The following is a 12,546-nucleotide window of genomic DNA, read 5'->3' as shown; positions in this document are numbered from 1 at the left end:
GCAGTTTCACATTTGTGTTTTCATGCTCTGTTACAGGCAGCATATGCTTTTTGGGCAGTTTCACATTTGTGATTTCATTCTCTGTTTCCGGGAGCATATATGCTTGTTGGGCATTTTCACGTTTGTGCATATGCGTGTTGGGCAGTTTCACATTTGTGTTTTCATTCTCTATTACAGACAGCATATGCGTGTTGGGCGGTTTCACGTTTGTGTTTTCATTCTCTATTACAGGCAGCATATGCTTGTTGGGCAGTTTCACATTTGTGTTTTCATTCTCTATTACAGGCAGCATATGCGTGTTGGGCAGTTTCACATTTGTGTTTTCATTCTCTATTATAGGCAGCATATGTGTGTTGGGCAGTTTCACATTTGTGTTTTCATTCTCTATTACAGACAGCGTTTGCGTGTTGGGCAGTTTCACATTTGTGTTTTCATTCTCTATTACAGGCAGCATATGCGTGTTGGGCAGTTTCACATTTGTGTTTTCATTCTCTATTACAGGCAGCATATGCGTGTTGGGCAGTTTTACATTTGTGTTTAACCAGTGCATCACATGTTCTCACGCTCCGGACTGGTCCAGATTCATCTATTATGCCCCGTTCGTGGTAATCTTCCAGTTTGGTTGGGCCTCCGTACAGATCTCACATCTTTCTCTCATACCTGAACTCACAGAGAATGAACACGAGCGAGTAGAACTCAATGGTTTCAGGTGAGAAGCAGTCATAATCAGTATTCTTGCAAATAGGTCAACCAGGTGTCACACAAATGTTGTCATAAGTTTTCAGTCTTCCTGTGATGTCAAGATGTCACAGTAGGGGAGTTTGGAGTTTTGTTGCTAAAGGTAAAAGAAACCCCACTGTGTCATGTGACTTGACAAAACTGTTTGGCAAATTTGATGACATTTACTTTGATGTACTAACCACCCGTCTCACCCTCGTTCTGGAGGCATCCATAACCATCTTTCCTTCAGGAAATTCAGTTCACAAATTTTCTTCATTGATGTTTACTCTAAATAACTTCGTTGTGAAATCATCAATATTGTTCCCCCCATTGGATAATATCACGTCCTGTGAGGTGATGTTGCACAAGGAAATGTAGCAAGCTAAACAAGCTGCATCACATTTATCTTTGGTCGCTTCTTAGGTTGTCTCCCCTTTGTGTTGTACTACGTCACATCTGTCATCTGCTTTGAGAGTCGCTGTTCTGACAGTCCCTACTTCCCTACCCCAACCCATTCATGTATGGAAGTGTAAATAAAATCTTGAGTGATGGGTTATCCGGTATAATAAAACAATTATTGGGTGTTTCAGAGTGGAACATCATGATTTGTCGGCTCTCGACAGCTGATGTACAACGAACGCTCACTGTACATCAAATGTCTCCCGCCGACAAATCTTGATGTTCCACTTTAAAACATGCAATAATTGTTTAATATATAATGCCCATGTTGCAGTAAATATAAATTAAAATAGTTGCACAACATTCTCACAGGTCACATTATACAATAAGGTTTGTTTACCTTTTAATATCGATAGAGAAGATTGTCTTGATAAGGGTTAGTGAGTCATTAGACATGTTACTTCCTCCTCACTGGAGCTTGTTACATGTATTATACCATTCTACACTTCAGTGTATAGTGTACCAGTTGTCTTTAATATATGAACCGCTTTGATGGCCAAATGATTAGAGCCTCCGCCCCGCAATGGGGAGACCTGTGATCAAACCCGTTCAGGTTGTACCAAAGACTTCAAAAATGATACTTGTTACTGCCTTGCTTGGCTCAGTCACATGACTGAAAAATTGTAAATGAAAAGGAAATGAAAAAATTGAAAAGTATGATGTAAAACCCTAAACATACAATAACATAATCACACGTATGAAGCATGAGACATCTCTCCTGTAGAGGAAGTCATTTGCAACAACACCTGTATTTATGTTTTGTCCTAGGTACGCCTGCACTGTGTTGTGTAACCTGTTAGTCTATGGCATCTTCTGGCTGATATTTAATGTACAACATGTAGCAGGTGACACAAACATGCTCTCCGTGAAAGATGCCCCAAGATTCCAGGTTGGTGTATTACGTTAGAAAGCTTATGTTGCTTTCATCGGGGCAATTGGCACACGCCTCTATCAGAGTCGTACACCAGAGGTATTGTGTTTGCTCTGTGTGTTTTCATCCATAACCATAAATGTGACTGCTATCATGGAAGTGAAAAAACTGTTGAATGAAAACATCAGACAGGTAAGTTAAGTTTGACAGTCTTTTACTGCATGGTAGATTGTATCTCGTGCCTGTGTAGGAAGGAATCCTGCATATGAATTTATGAAACAACACTCAAAGAAACACTGGGTATATTGCCCAGTTGTTCATGGGACCTTGTTGACAACTAGCAGTCAACAATGCTATTAAGGCCCCATTGTACAGACGAACATCATTTATTTTTGTCTTCCATCAACATAGTGGGCATATCTATACATCTGTAAGTTATCTGTGGAATAGTTTGTTGGTAATTTACCTGAGGTGAGTGGTTTGCCCCGAGCACTCCAGTTTCCACCTCCCATCAAACTGACCACCATCATCTAAGTGAAAAACTCTTGAGTCTGGCAGTAAACAATAATCAAATATATAAACAAATAAATCAAAGAAGCAGGATGATAAGTAGCATATGGATAAATTTGACTTTAAAAAAAAGGGGAACCAAAAGCATTTCTAGGAGCACAGTACTGGGATGCCGCTGTGTAAGTGAAATATTCTTGAGTACGGCATAAAACAACAATCAAATAAATAAATAATTCATGTGATTGCACAACAATGTCCTTGCCTTAGTGCTGTAGACTAGCCATGCACTAATCCATTGTTAAAGTACATATACAGTGTTCAGTGCATTTACTTAAGATTTAAGGCCTTCTTTTTCCTCTCCGGCTGTACATGGGAAGGTCTGGCAGCAACCTGCGGATGGTCTTGGGCTTCCCTCAGGCTCTGCCCCAGTTACCTCCCACCATAATGCTAACTGCTGTCGTATAAGTGAAATGTTCTTGAGTACAGCGTAAAACACCAATCAAATAAGTAAATAAATAAATAAATAAATAATGCCATGCTGCAGTAAAACATTCAGATGTACATATTTTATAACTTACTTTCTCTTGCAGCTGTTAGCAGGTTTTTAATAACTTACTTTCTCTTGCAGCTGTTAGTGTTTATAATCCTGGGGATAGGGCTGGTGTTTGTCATCGTCTTCCACTTGGGGACGAAGGAGAGAGTGCGGGAAAACACAAGTATTAACGCTGTGGGAGGCGAGTCCTTGGCTGCCACAATAGAGCGGTCCACAGAGAATCGAAACAAGATGGCATGGAAATGCTGGCTTAAGGAACACCAGTTCTATCAGGTGTGTGGACAGATATGTACAGCATGGTTTTTAACCCGGGGACTGGCTAGTTTATCAGCTGCATGTGCGTAGGACGAGTGTATGACCTTAATCAACAGATGCCATTACTGCTGGACAAGCTAGGACAACTTTTGGTCGTCCAGGACATTGAAGGGCTGGCTCCAGGATACTTCTGCCAAAAGCGGTACTTTGTGAATCTGGTCAATCAACAATTCTCATGACAAATAACAAAAATAGATACAACTTTAAATGACCAATAAAAATACATCCAGTCTATGAAATTAAACTCGTCATCAAGTGGAAGGCTTCAAGAAGTACACGTGTACATTATGACCGAAAATATCTTGAGAATCAGTATTGTCTAAGACACAATAATTCTCTACATTTCCATTCTCAGCTGTCATTTGTCAGCTTGTCCAGTTTTTGAAATAAAAACTGATGTCCGTTCACTCAATTGAGGTTAATGTATTTTGCCTCAAATTTAGCTTCTTTTAAGTGACACATTTTGTTTTATTCTGATTTATTAACCCACCGAGGGTCCATTTAAATAAAAAGTTTTTTGTGAAGTTTGACGAATTTCTTATCAGAAGAATTAAGTGTTGGCATCATGTTAAGACCTTTATATGCCTTTATATATGGTGACTACTACATCTCACCGAATTTAGGTGAGATGTAGTGGTTTATAACCACAGACAAACAAGGCAGCTTCTGCAGCAACAAAAACAAGCAACTCTTTATACAGTATGTTAGGCACACTGTGTGTAATTATATACGTATACTTATTTTCACATGCCTCAAATACATCCTTGAAGGCAAGCGTATCTGTATAAAACTTGCTGTAACACGGCTCGGGCTAGCGCTGTTAATTAAAGTCTTGGTTTCCAGTCAGCCAGTTGGCCCCTCGACCATAAAACTGCAGACTCAAACTCAGCTCTTACTTGTTTATTAGGCACTGTGCATAATGTGGTTATCTCTGAGCCCATAAACCTGATCACAATTGTTAAAGTTGTAACATTATTGAGTATTGCATTAAATTCAAGTTATGAAATAAATGTGTATATAATGCATGTGCATAATGTGTTCTCTCCATCTGTCAGGTGGCTGCTATCTATATGTGTACTCGTCTAGTCGTCAACATTTCACAGGTCTACCTGCCTATGTATCTGACAGAATCACTCAAAGAAAATAAGGTAAGCTTTACTGACATTTGTTTCACTGTATTCAATTTGATTTTTAATACAGTGCTTTGGCATGTGTTTCTTTAACATTTATGGTTTGTTTTACTGATGTGAACCTTTTTCCGAGGTTTTCTATAACTCATTTGTGTAATTTACGTCTTAGCTGTGGACTCGTAAATCTGTAGACAGTTGTGCCTGTATGTTTTACATAAATATTTATGCAAAAGTTGAGATTTAAACATTCAGTGATCACTCATTGTAGTGTCGATGATCTACTAACTGTTTCATGTGACAGCTGAAAAGATCACGATGTTATTAAACTTGCGCTGTTCTAAGGCATTGTCATTTAGGTGGACAGTTCTAATGTGCTGTTTGTCATTTAGGTGGACAGTTCTAATGTGCTGTTTGTCCTTTAGTGGGACAGGTCTAATGTGCTTTTTGTCATTTAGTGGGACAGGTCTAATGTGCTGTTTGTCATTTAGTAAGACAGTTCTAATGTGCTGTTTGTCATTTAGGTGGACAGTTCTAATGTGCTTTTTGTCATTTAGGTGGACAGTTCTAATGTGCTGTTTGTCATTTAGGTGGACAGTTCTAATGTGCTGTTTGTCATTTAGGTGGACAGGTCTAATGTGCTGCTTGTCATTTAGGCAGACAGTTCTAGTGTATTGTTTATCATTTAGTGGGACAGGTCTAATGTGCTGTTTGTCCTTTAGTTGGACAGTTTTAATGTGCTGTTTGTCATTTAGTGGGGCAGTTCTAATGTGCTGTTTGTTATTTAGTCACAGTTCTAATGTGTTCTTTGTTATTTAGTGAGACAGTTCAAATATACTGTTTGTGTGATTTAGTGAGACAGTTCCTAATTCTTTTGTGTGATTAAATTGGACTGTTGCAAATGATTGTTGGTTAGTTAATGATTAAGTTGCATTAAACATTTGGTTGCCTGACATATCCTTTGATGGGACAGTCTATCCTTATGATAAGGCAAAGATGAGTCACATGGCTAACAGGAGTTGACATGACTTCTATTCCAGCTCATGTTGTTTTTGCGTCAGACTTTGGCTTGTAGTGGTTTTTCTGTGGACAGGTTTATCAACACCTTAGCCCTTCTTTCTGCTCCAGTGAAGCCAGGAACTGTTTTGTAAGTCTGGGCATGCTTGTATGATACAAATGAATGCACTGCTTTGTTTCCAGGAGTTTATTGCAATCATCCCCCTGGTGGTGTACGTCAGTGGATTCTTTACCTCATTGTTAATGAGATTTGTGAACAAGATTCTTGGAAGAAAAGTGAGTAGGCCTGTCCTGAATATCTGGTAAAAACCAACTCAGTTTTGTCGTGATTGTTTTCTGTTAAGTTTTGTGCTGTCACTCACTTATTTAATCAGGTAACGCAAACAGGTATTAATTTATGCAAAGGATTTTCATTAATTTACGCTGCAATGTCTTTTATATGTTGAATACTCAACGTCACTAAACTCTTTTTTACGTGTCTAGTGCAAGTTCCCTTCTTCATTGATTTCATTGACTGTCGTAACTGACCTTGCCCTTGGTGTTGTAGGTGACATGTGCCTTTGTGCTGGAGCTGATCTTTGCCTTTGTGTTGGAGCTGATCTTTGCCCTTTGTGTTGTAGCTGACCTTTGCCCTTGTTGTAATTGACCTTTGCTCTTGGTGTTGTAGATAACCTTTGACCATGGTGTTGCAGCTGATTTTTGTCTTTGCTGATGTAGCTGACTTTTGCCCTTTCTGTTGTAGCTGACCTTTGCCCTGGGTGCCGTGCTGATCGTAGCTTCCTCTGTGGCACTATATTGTATCCAACCCAGTGCTTCCAAGTATGTCTATGGGGCAGCAGTTCTCATTGGCATAGGGGGCTCCACCATGTCCGTGACTGCCCTGGCCATGACCGCTGATCTCATCAAAAATAACATTGTGAGTATTGGTTCGTGAGAGGCACAAAAATAAAAGTAAGCATATTTGTTACATATACAGTACATTGTGTGAAATATGATGTTGTCACTTTTAGCTTGTGTCAGGTATCCAGGGGGATCAAGGGAAAATAGACACATTACATGTTGTCTCAAACGTGACAGTTTGAGCGCTGGCTCGTGGAGACTTTTAGGGGAAATCTGTACCATATACAATATGACGTTTCTCACAGGTGCTACTTCCTGTCTCATTGCTCATCATAGAAAGGAGAAGCCATTCATGGTTTACAAAATGTCAGTACATTGTGACAGGGTGAGGCATCATGTTTTGTGTCTTCAAAACAACATTTCAGTAAGGCATCACACTAAATATGATGTCTTTGAGAATGGGATGCCACAGGGATATCTACATTGTGAAATATCATTGAAAATGACATGGCCACAAACAAACATTTGTGATGAGATCTAACCCAATTTGCTTAAAATTTTGTCAGTGGCCATACACATTGCCAGGTTGTGTGCACACTGTTGTGACTCACTTTGTTGTTGTTGTTGTTGTTCAGGAAAGTGGGGCATTTGTATATGGCGCTATGAGTTTTGTGGACAAGCTGACGAATGGTGCTGCCGTAATGCTGGTGCAGGAGTTCCACCCATGTTTGTATGTACCATCTCTGTTTTACAAGCCTTACCTGACTCACATGTCTCAGCTACCTTACTTTTCTGTTGTAATTGGAAAAAGCACAGGAAGGAATGGAAGCCAAATTTTTGAAAGCTAAGACAGGAGTGGAAATAACAGGAATACAAGAAGATTTTGTACGTATTTTTATAAACTGACAACTTGCTAGGCTGAATTATGCTGTGATTCTGATTAAATGCCCTTTTTTCAAGTGGAATAAAGACTTCACATTACATTCACCTGGTTGATTAGATTAGATCATTTCAGCGTTTGTTTACCTTTTTGTGATAAGTTTTTGACATTTTGAGGTAAAATATTTTGTTGGAAAACCAGTACTTAAGCGATGGCTGAGCTCAAGTTGGGGATGGGCTTGTGGTTGAAAGTGGACAAATGGTACCTACATGTAACTTGTTTTTCATCCAGCCTGTGAAATATGCATGTTTGGAATGCATCTGAATTGTTTGCTATTTGCTGCTCTTTTCATTTTCACCTCTCTGAAGGTTTATTTTACATTATTTGACATTCTGAAGATAGCGAAATTTCAAAGATGTGATGCATTTCTGTCAGCCAAAGTGCTTCCTCGCTATAGGTCTCTAAACTCTTTTGTCTTTAAATTTGTGGTGTATACAAATATATACAGCTGTTGCACATTTATTTTTCTTGTTTTGTTAAATTTATTGATGTGTGAAAATGTCAGTGTTGATATTAGGTTAAACTGTTTATCACTCATAGACGAACCACCTAGTTAAAACTCCCATTGGCCCTTTGCCAAAATCTCAAGACTGAAAAATGATTGACATCATGTGGAAAGATTTACAGCAAAAAATAACTTCCTAATTTGTAAAACTACAGACATTTTTGATTATAGTCATTGAGGTGTGGCATGTTTTCCCTCAGACTTAAGGGTGTTATTTATTGGATCCTTACATATTGTATACCTGCAGTCATGGTATACAGTAGCCACCTATGTTAACATATCTCTTGTTACTTTGGTTGGGTGGTAGGAAACCTATAGATAAGAGCACATCCAGTTGGTAAGTCACGTTCTTGGTCTTTACCTGCTTTAGTTGGTGTAACTGTGTTGGGTAGCTGGGTGCATGGTCATAAAGTCATACCATGATTACATGGGGATCTAACAAAGGTTCTCTCTGTAGCACACGTCATTCTAACCATTTCATGGGGTTCTAACAATGGTTCCCTCTGTACCACAAATGTCATTCTAACCTTTACATGGGGGTCTAACAATTGTTCTCTCTGTGTCTCACGTGTCATTCTAAATCATTACATGGGGGTCTAACAAAGGTTCTCTGTGTGCCACACACGTCATTCTAACCATTTCATGGGGTTCTAACAATGGTTCCCTCTGTACCACAAATGTCATTCTAACCATTACATGGGGGTCTAACAAAGGTTCTCTCTGTGCCACACATGTCATTCTAACCATAAGATGGAGTTTAACAGTGGTTCTCTCTGTGCCACACGTGTCATTCTAACCATTACATGGGGGTCTAACAAAGGTTCCCTCTGTACCACAAATGTCATTCGAACCATTACATGGGGGTCTAACAATGGTTCCCTCTGTACCACAAATGTCATTCTAACCTTTACATGGGGGTCTAACAGTTGTTCTCTCCATGTCACACATGTCATTCTAAATCATTACATGGGGTACTAACAAAGGTTCCCTCTGTACCACAAATGTCATTCGAACCATTACATGGAGTTTAACAGTGGTTCTCTCTGTGCCACACATGTCATTCTAACCATTACATGGAGTTTAACAATGGTTCTCTCTGTGCCACACGTGTCATTCTAACCATTACCTGGGGGTCTAACAAAGGTTCTCTCTGTGCCACATGTCATTCTAACCATGACATGGAGTTTAACAGTGGTTCTCCCTGTGCCACACATGTCATTCTAAATCATTGCATGGGGGTCTAACAAAGGTTCTCTCTGTGCCCCACAGGTCATTCTAACCATTATATGAGGGTCTAACAAATGTTCTCTCTGTACCACATGTCATTCTAACCATTACCTGGGGGTCTAACAAAGGTTCTCTCTGTGCCCCACATGTCATTCTAAACAATACATGGACCCTTGTCTTGTTACAACACATTCATGCTTTAATTCTCTCCACCATCTTGTAACACATGTCTCTTAAATACACTATACCCATGATTTTTGGCACAAACTTGATCAGCACAAATCCAGTAGAGTTTTGGGTATTATTTTACAATAGCACAACTAATTACAGTTTAAGAAGTATCAGCCAGGCCTGTGCACATGCTGCCATTCCAAAGCGGTGATAAAACTTTGTAAAAGTTAGAACACAGGTCATTTTATATATAATCTAGAATCATTTTAACTCTATGAATACATGTAGTACATGAATAAGTCTAAGATTTTCTGACAGGCTATAATTTTAGCTATTTTTAGTAAATAGAGAAAATTTTATTTGATTAGAGAACATGGATTTTTACAAAAAATCTGGTATAGTCTCTTCAGTAATGTTGTCTGCTACAACTCATCAAAAGTCTCTTCTCAAATCTGAGGTACTCTTTTGATACATTATTTTGTAAGGTGGTATGGATTACCTTCATTTGTCATTTGAGACTCAGTCCTCGGACTTTAAATGTATTTCAAGCATTTCATTTCATTCTTCATATTATATATATTATAATTAATCAAGTTTTTTTTAACTACCTGCATGTATATTTTAGATTTGTTTCCTTTCATGTGCATGTAGTCCCTTAGTTTGTGAACAGTGTGTGCACTGCATGCATGAAATTCTATATAACATGTGGCTAGTTGGAATCTGGTGATGGCCTATGAACTGTTGGTGTGTGTGGACAGTAGTGGTGCTGTATTGGTGGTGTGGAATGAAAATGAGCATAAATGATACTGGGATACTGGAGCTATAGCTGAATAGCTGTATTCATGTCTTGCTGTCTTCTCCAACATTACAAGGCAGAATTCTATACTGGTGTGTATGTTTAAAATGTTCATGGATGTAAACCAATGCATCGGCAAAAAATATGGCAAAGTAAACAATAGATATAAATGTTAATTCTGTTAGTCTTGAAGATTTCATTATTTTTGAGTTCAGTGAAATTAAAGCACCCTTATTGTGTTTGTTTATATACATATATATAAATATATATATATATATATATATATATATATATATATATATATCCAGAAATCTTTAAGGAATAACGAGTACTGGTCATTAAAATTTTGACTGAAAACCTGCATTGATCATAGTCCTTGTAGATGAATAAATGATTGACTAAATTTGTCATATGCTGTTTACAGTGGCTGCTGCGCAGCATGTGTCTGGTATTATCGGGATGTTGTGACCTTTCTTCCTGGAGGGGCAGCCATGTTGGCACTGGTGGTTCTAGCGACGTTGATCCCCCAGCAAATTGGGACTAGGAGGAAGAATGGTGAGCCCGGGAATATGGTGACATTTGTGGAAAATACCAACTTAGACTAAAGACAACTTTGTTTTTCCCTCTGTTAAGTTTGTTTTCCCATCTGTTAACTTTGTTTTCCCCTCTGATAATTTTGTCCAAACGATTTTGTTGCAGACTTGTACATCCATCTAAAGGAAATATATTGAGAACTACTATAATTTTTTGAACTCCTGTTCAGTAGGAATTATCTAAAAATGAACAAGTCAAACTTTTTTTTTTTTGATCTTGTACATACTGTTTAAGATCAGAATTCATGTTGAGCTTGCTGTCTATCATATCTCCAACATTACTGAACCTAATTGAGAGGAATAATATTTATATATTCAGTTGTAGGTAAAAATCAAATTAATCAAAACAGAACATTCAGACATGCTATAATCAGACTGAAAGACAAAAACACTGATATTTTGCATGTAAATAATATAAATATGTTTGATTTTTTGCTATACTATATGTATTGATTTATTTCAGTTATGAAAAGGATGAAGACTGTATTTAACCAGGAAAATGAAGTATCAGTGCCTGGTACAGAAAAACACACTGAAGGGGAAAATTCAGAGAGTGATCCACTGTTGTCAACAGCAGAGAGAGGTGTGGCGTTTTATGGAACTTAGTGCTAGTAGACATGAATTAGTATGTGATATGTGATAATACTATGGGCCAGATGTCTCCCCTGCATGTCTTCCTGGTACCAGCAGTCTCGCAGGGCTGTTTTGTTTTTCCATAAGTGATGTTGCAATGATGATATAATGGCTTCTGTACACTTTCTGTACACAATGATGTCAAACTCCAATTATTATGATTCATTGAAAACGATAAGGGTGCTAAACTTAGGGCAGAGTTAAATAAGTGTAGAATAACTTAGGGCAGAGTTAAACAGGTGGGCATCTTATGTGATGCAACAGGCACAACTAGACCCTGTACTCATAAGGGGAAGTAACTCTTACCCTTTATACATGTACTGATGGCTTACATTATTTTGGAGTTTTTCAGCTCTGTGATATTTGGTTGAAGTTGCTGGCAAGTTTATCTCACACACATTGTATATTAGCAGGTGATGGAAAAATAAAATTTCTAATCATTTTCTGTAATAATTTCCTTTGTCAAAGCATTGACAAAATAGTACTCACATCTCATCTTATCATAAGTCTGCTTTTGTGGACTTTGTGACAACACCTGTGGGCATGTTTGTGCATTCTTAAATTCCTTGAAGACTATCTGTTTACCACTAAATATGGCATGCAAGTCTGTACTTCACACATGGGAAAGACTGTCACCAATATGGCATGCATGTCTGTACTTCACACATGGGAAAGGCTGTCACCAATATGGCATGCTTGTCTGCGCTTCACACATGGGAAAGGCTGTCACCAATATGGCATGCAGGTCTGTACTTCACACATGGGAAAGACTGCCACCAATATGGCATGCAGGTCTGTACTTCACACATGGGAAAGTCTGCCACCAATATGGCATGCTTGTCTGCACTTCACACATGGGAAAGACTGCCACCAATATGACATGCACGTCTGTACTTCACACATGTGAAAGTCTGTCACCAATATGGCATGCAGGTCTGTACTTCACACATGGGAAAGTCTGTCATCAATATGACATGCACGTCTGTACTTCACACATGTGAAAGACTGCCACCAATATGGCATGCAGGTCTGTACTTCACACATGGGAAAGGCTGTCACCAATATGGCATGCAGGCCTGTACTTCACACATGTGAAAGTCTGTCACCAATATGGCATGCAGGTCTGCACTTCACACATGGGAAAGACTGCCACCAATATGGCATGCTTGTCTGCGCTTCACACATGGGAAAGACTGCCACCAATATGGCATGCAGGTCTGCACTTCACACATGGGAAAGGCTGTCACCAATATGGCATGCAGGTCTGCA

General features: G+C 38.7%; 1 protein-coding gene across 4 annotated transcripts in view; it reads left to right on the top strand.

The window, feature by feature from the left end:
- Nucleotides 1–12,546, top strand: part of LOC135472519 (major facilitator superfamily domain-containing protein 12-like) — a 15,816-nt gene extending 3,270 nt beyond the window's left edge. For 2 of the 4 annotated variants that reach the window (XM_064752049.1, XM_064752050.1), the window contains exons 3-12: nt 502–709; nt 1,948–2,068; nt 3,189–3,386; nt 4,484–4,576; nt 5,756–5,848; nt 6,315–6,488; nt 7,048–7,142; nt 8,165–8,194; nt 10,476–10,606; nt 11,108–12,545. In XM_064752049.1, the coding sequence (XP_064608119.1) occupies nt 502–709; nt 1,948–2,068; nt 3,189–3,386; nt 4,484–4,576; nt 5,756–5,848; nt 6,315–6,488; nt 7,048–7,142; nt 8,165–8,194; nt 10,476–10,606; nt 11,108–11,250 (1,286 nt within the window). In that variant the 3' untranslated portion in view covers nt 11,251–12,545. Of the gene's footprint in view, nt 1–501; nt 710–1,947; nt 2,069–3,188; nt 3,387–4,483; nt 4,577–5,755; nt 5,849–6,314; nt 6,489–7,047; nt 7,143–8,164; nt 8,195–10,475; nt 10,607–11,107 lie in introns of all 4 variants that reach the window. The other 2 variants (XM_064752052.1, XM_064752051.1) reach the window with 2 other exon arrangements.

The sequence above is a fragment of the Liolophura sinensis genome, chromosome 8 (genome assembly GCF_032854445.1).
Source record: "Liolophura sinensis isolate JHLJ2023 chromosome 8, CUHK_Ljap_v2, whole genome shotgun sequence".
In the NCBI taxonomy this organism is placed as follows: domain Eukaryota; kingdom Metazoa; phylum Mollusca; class Polyplacophora; order Chitonida; family Chitonidae; genus Liolophura; species Liolophura sinensis.
This window is presented reverse-complemented; position numbering and strand designations above follow the sequence as displayed.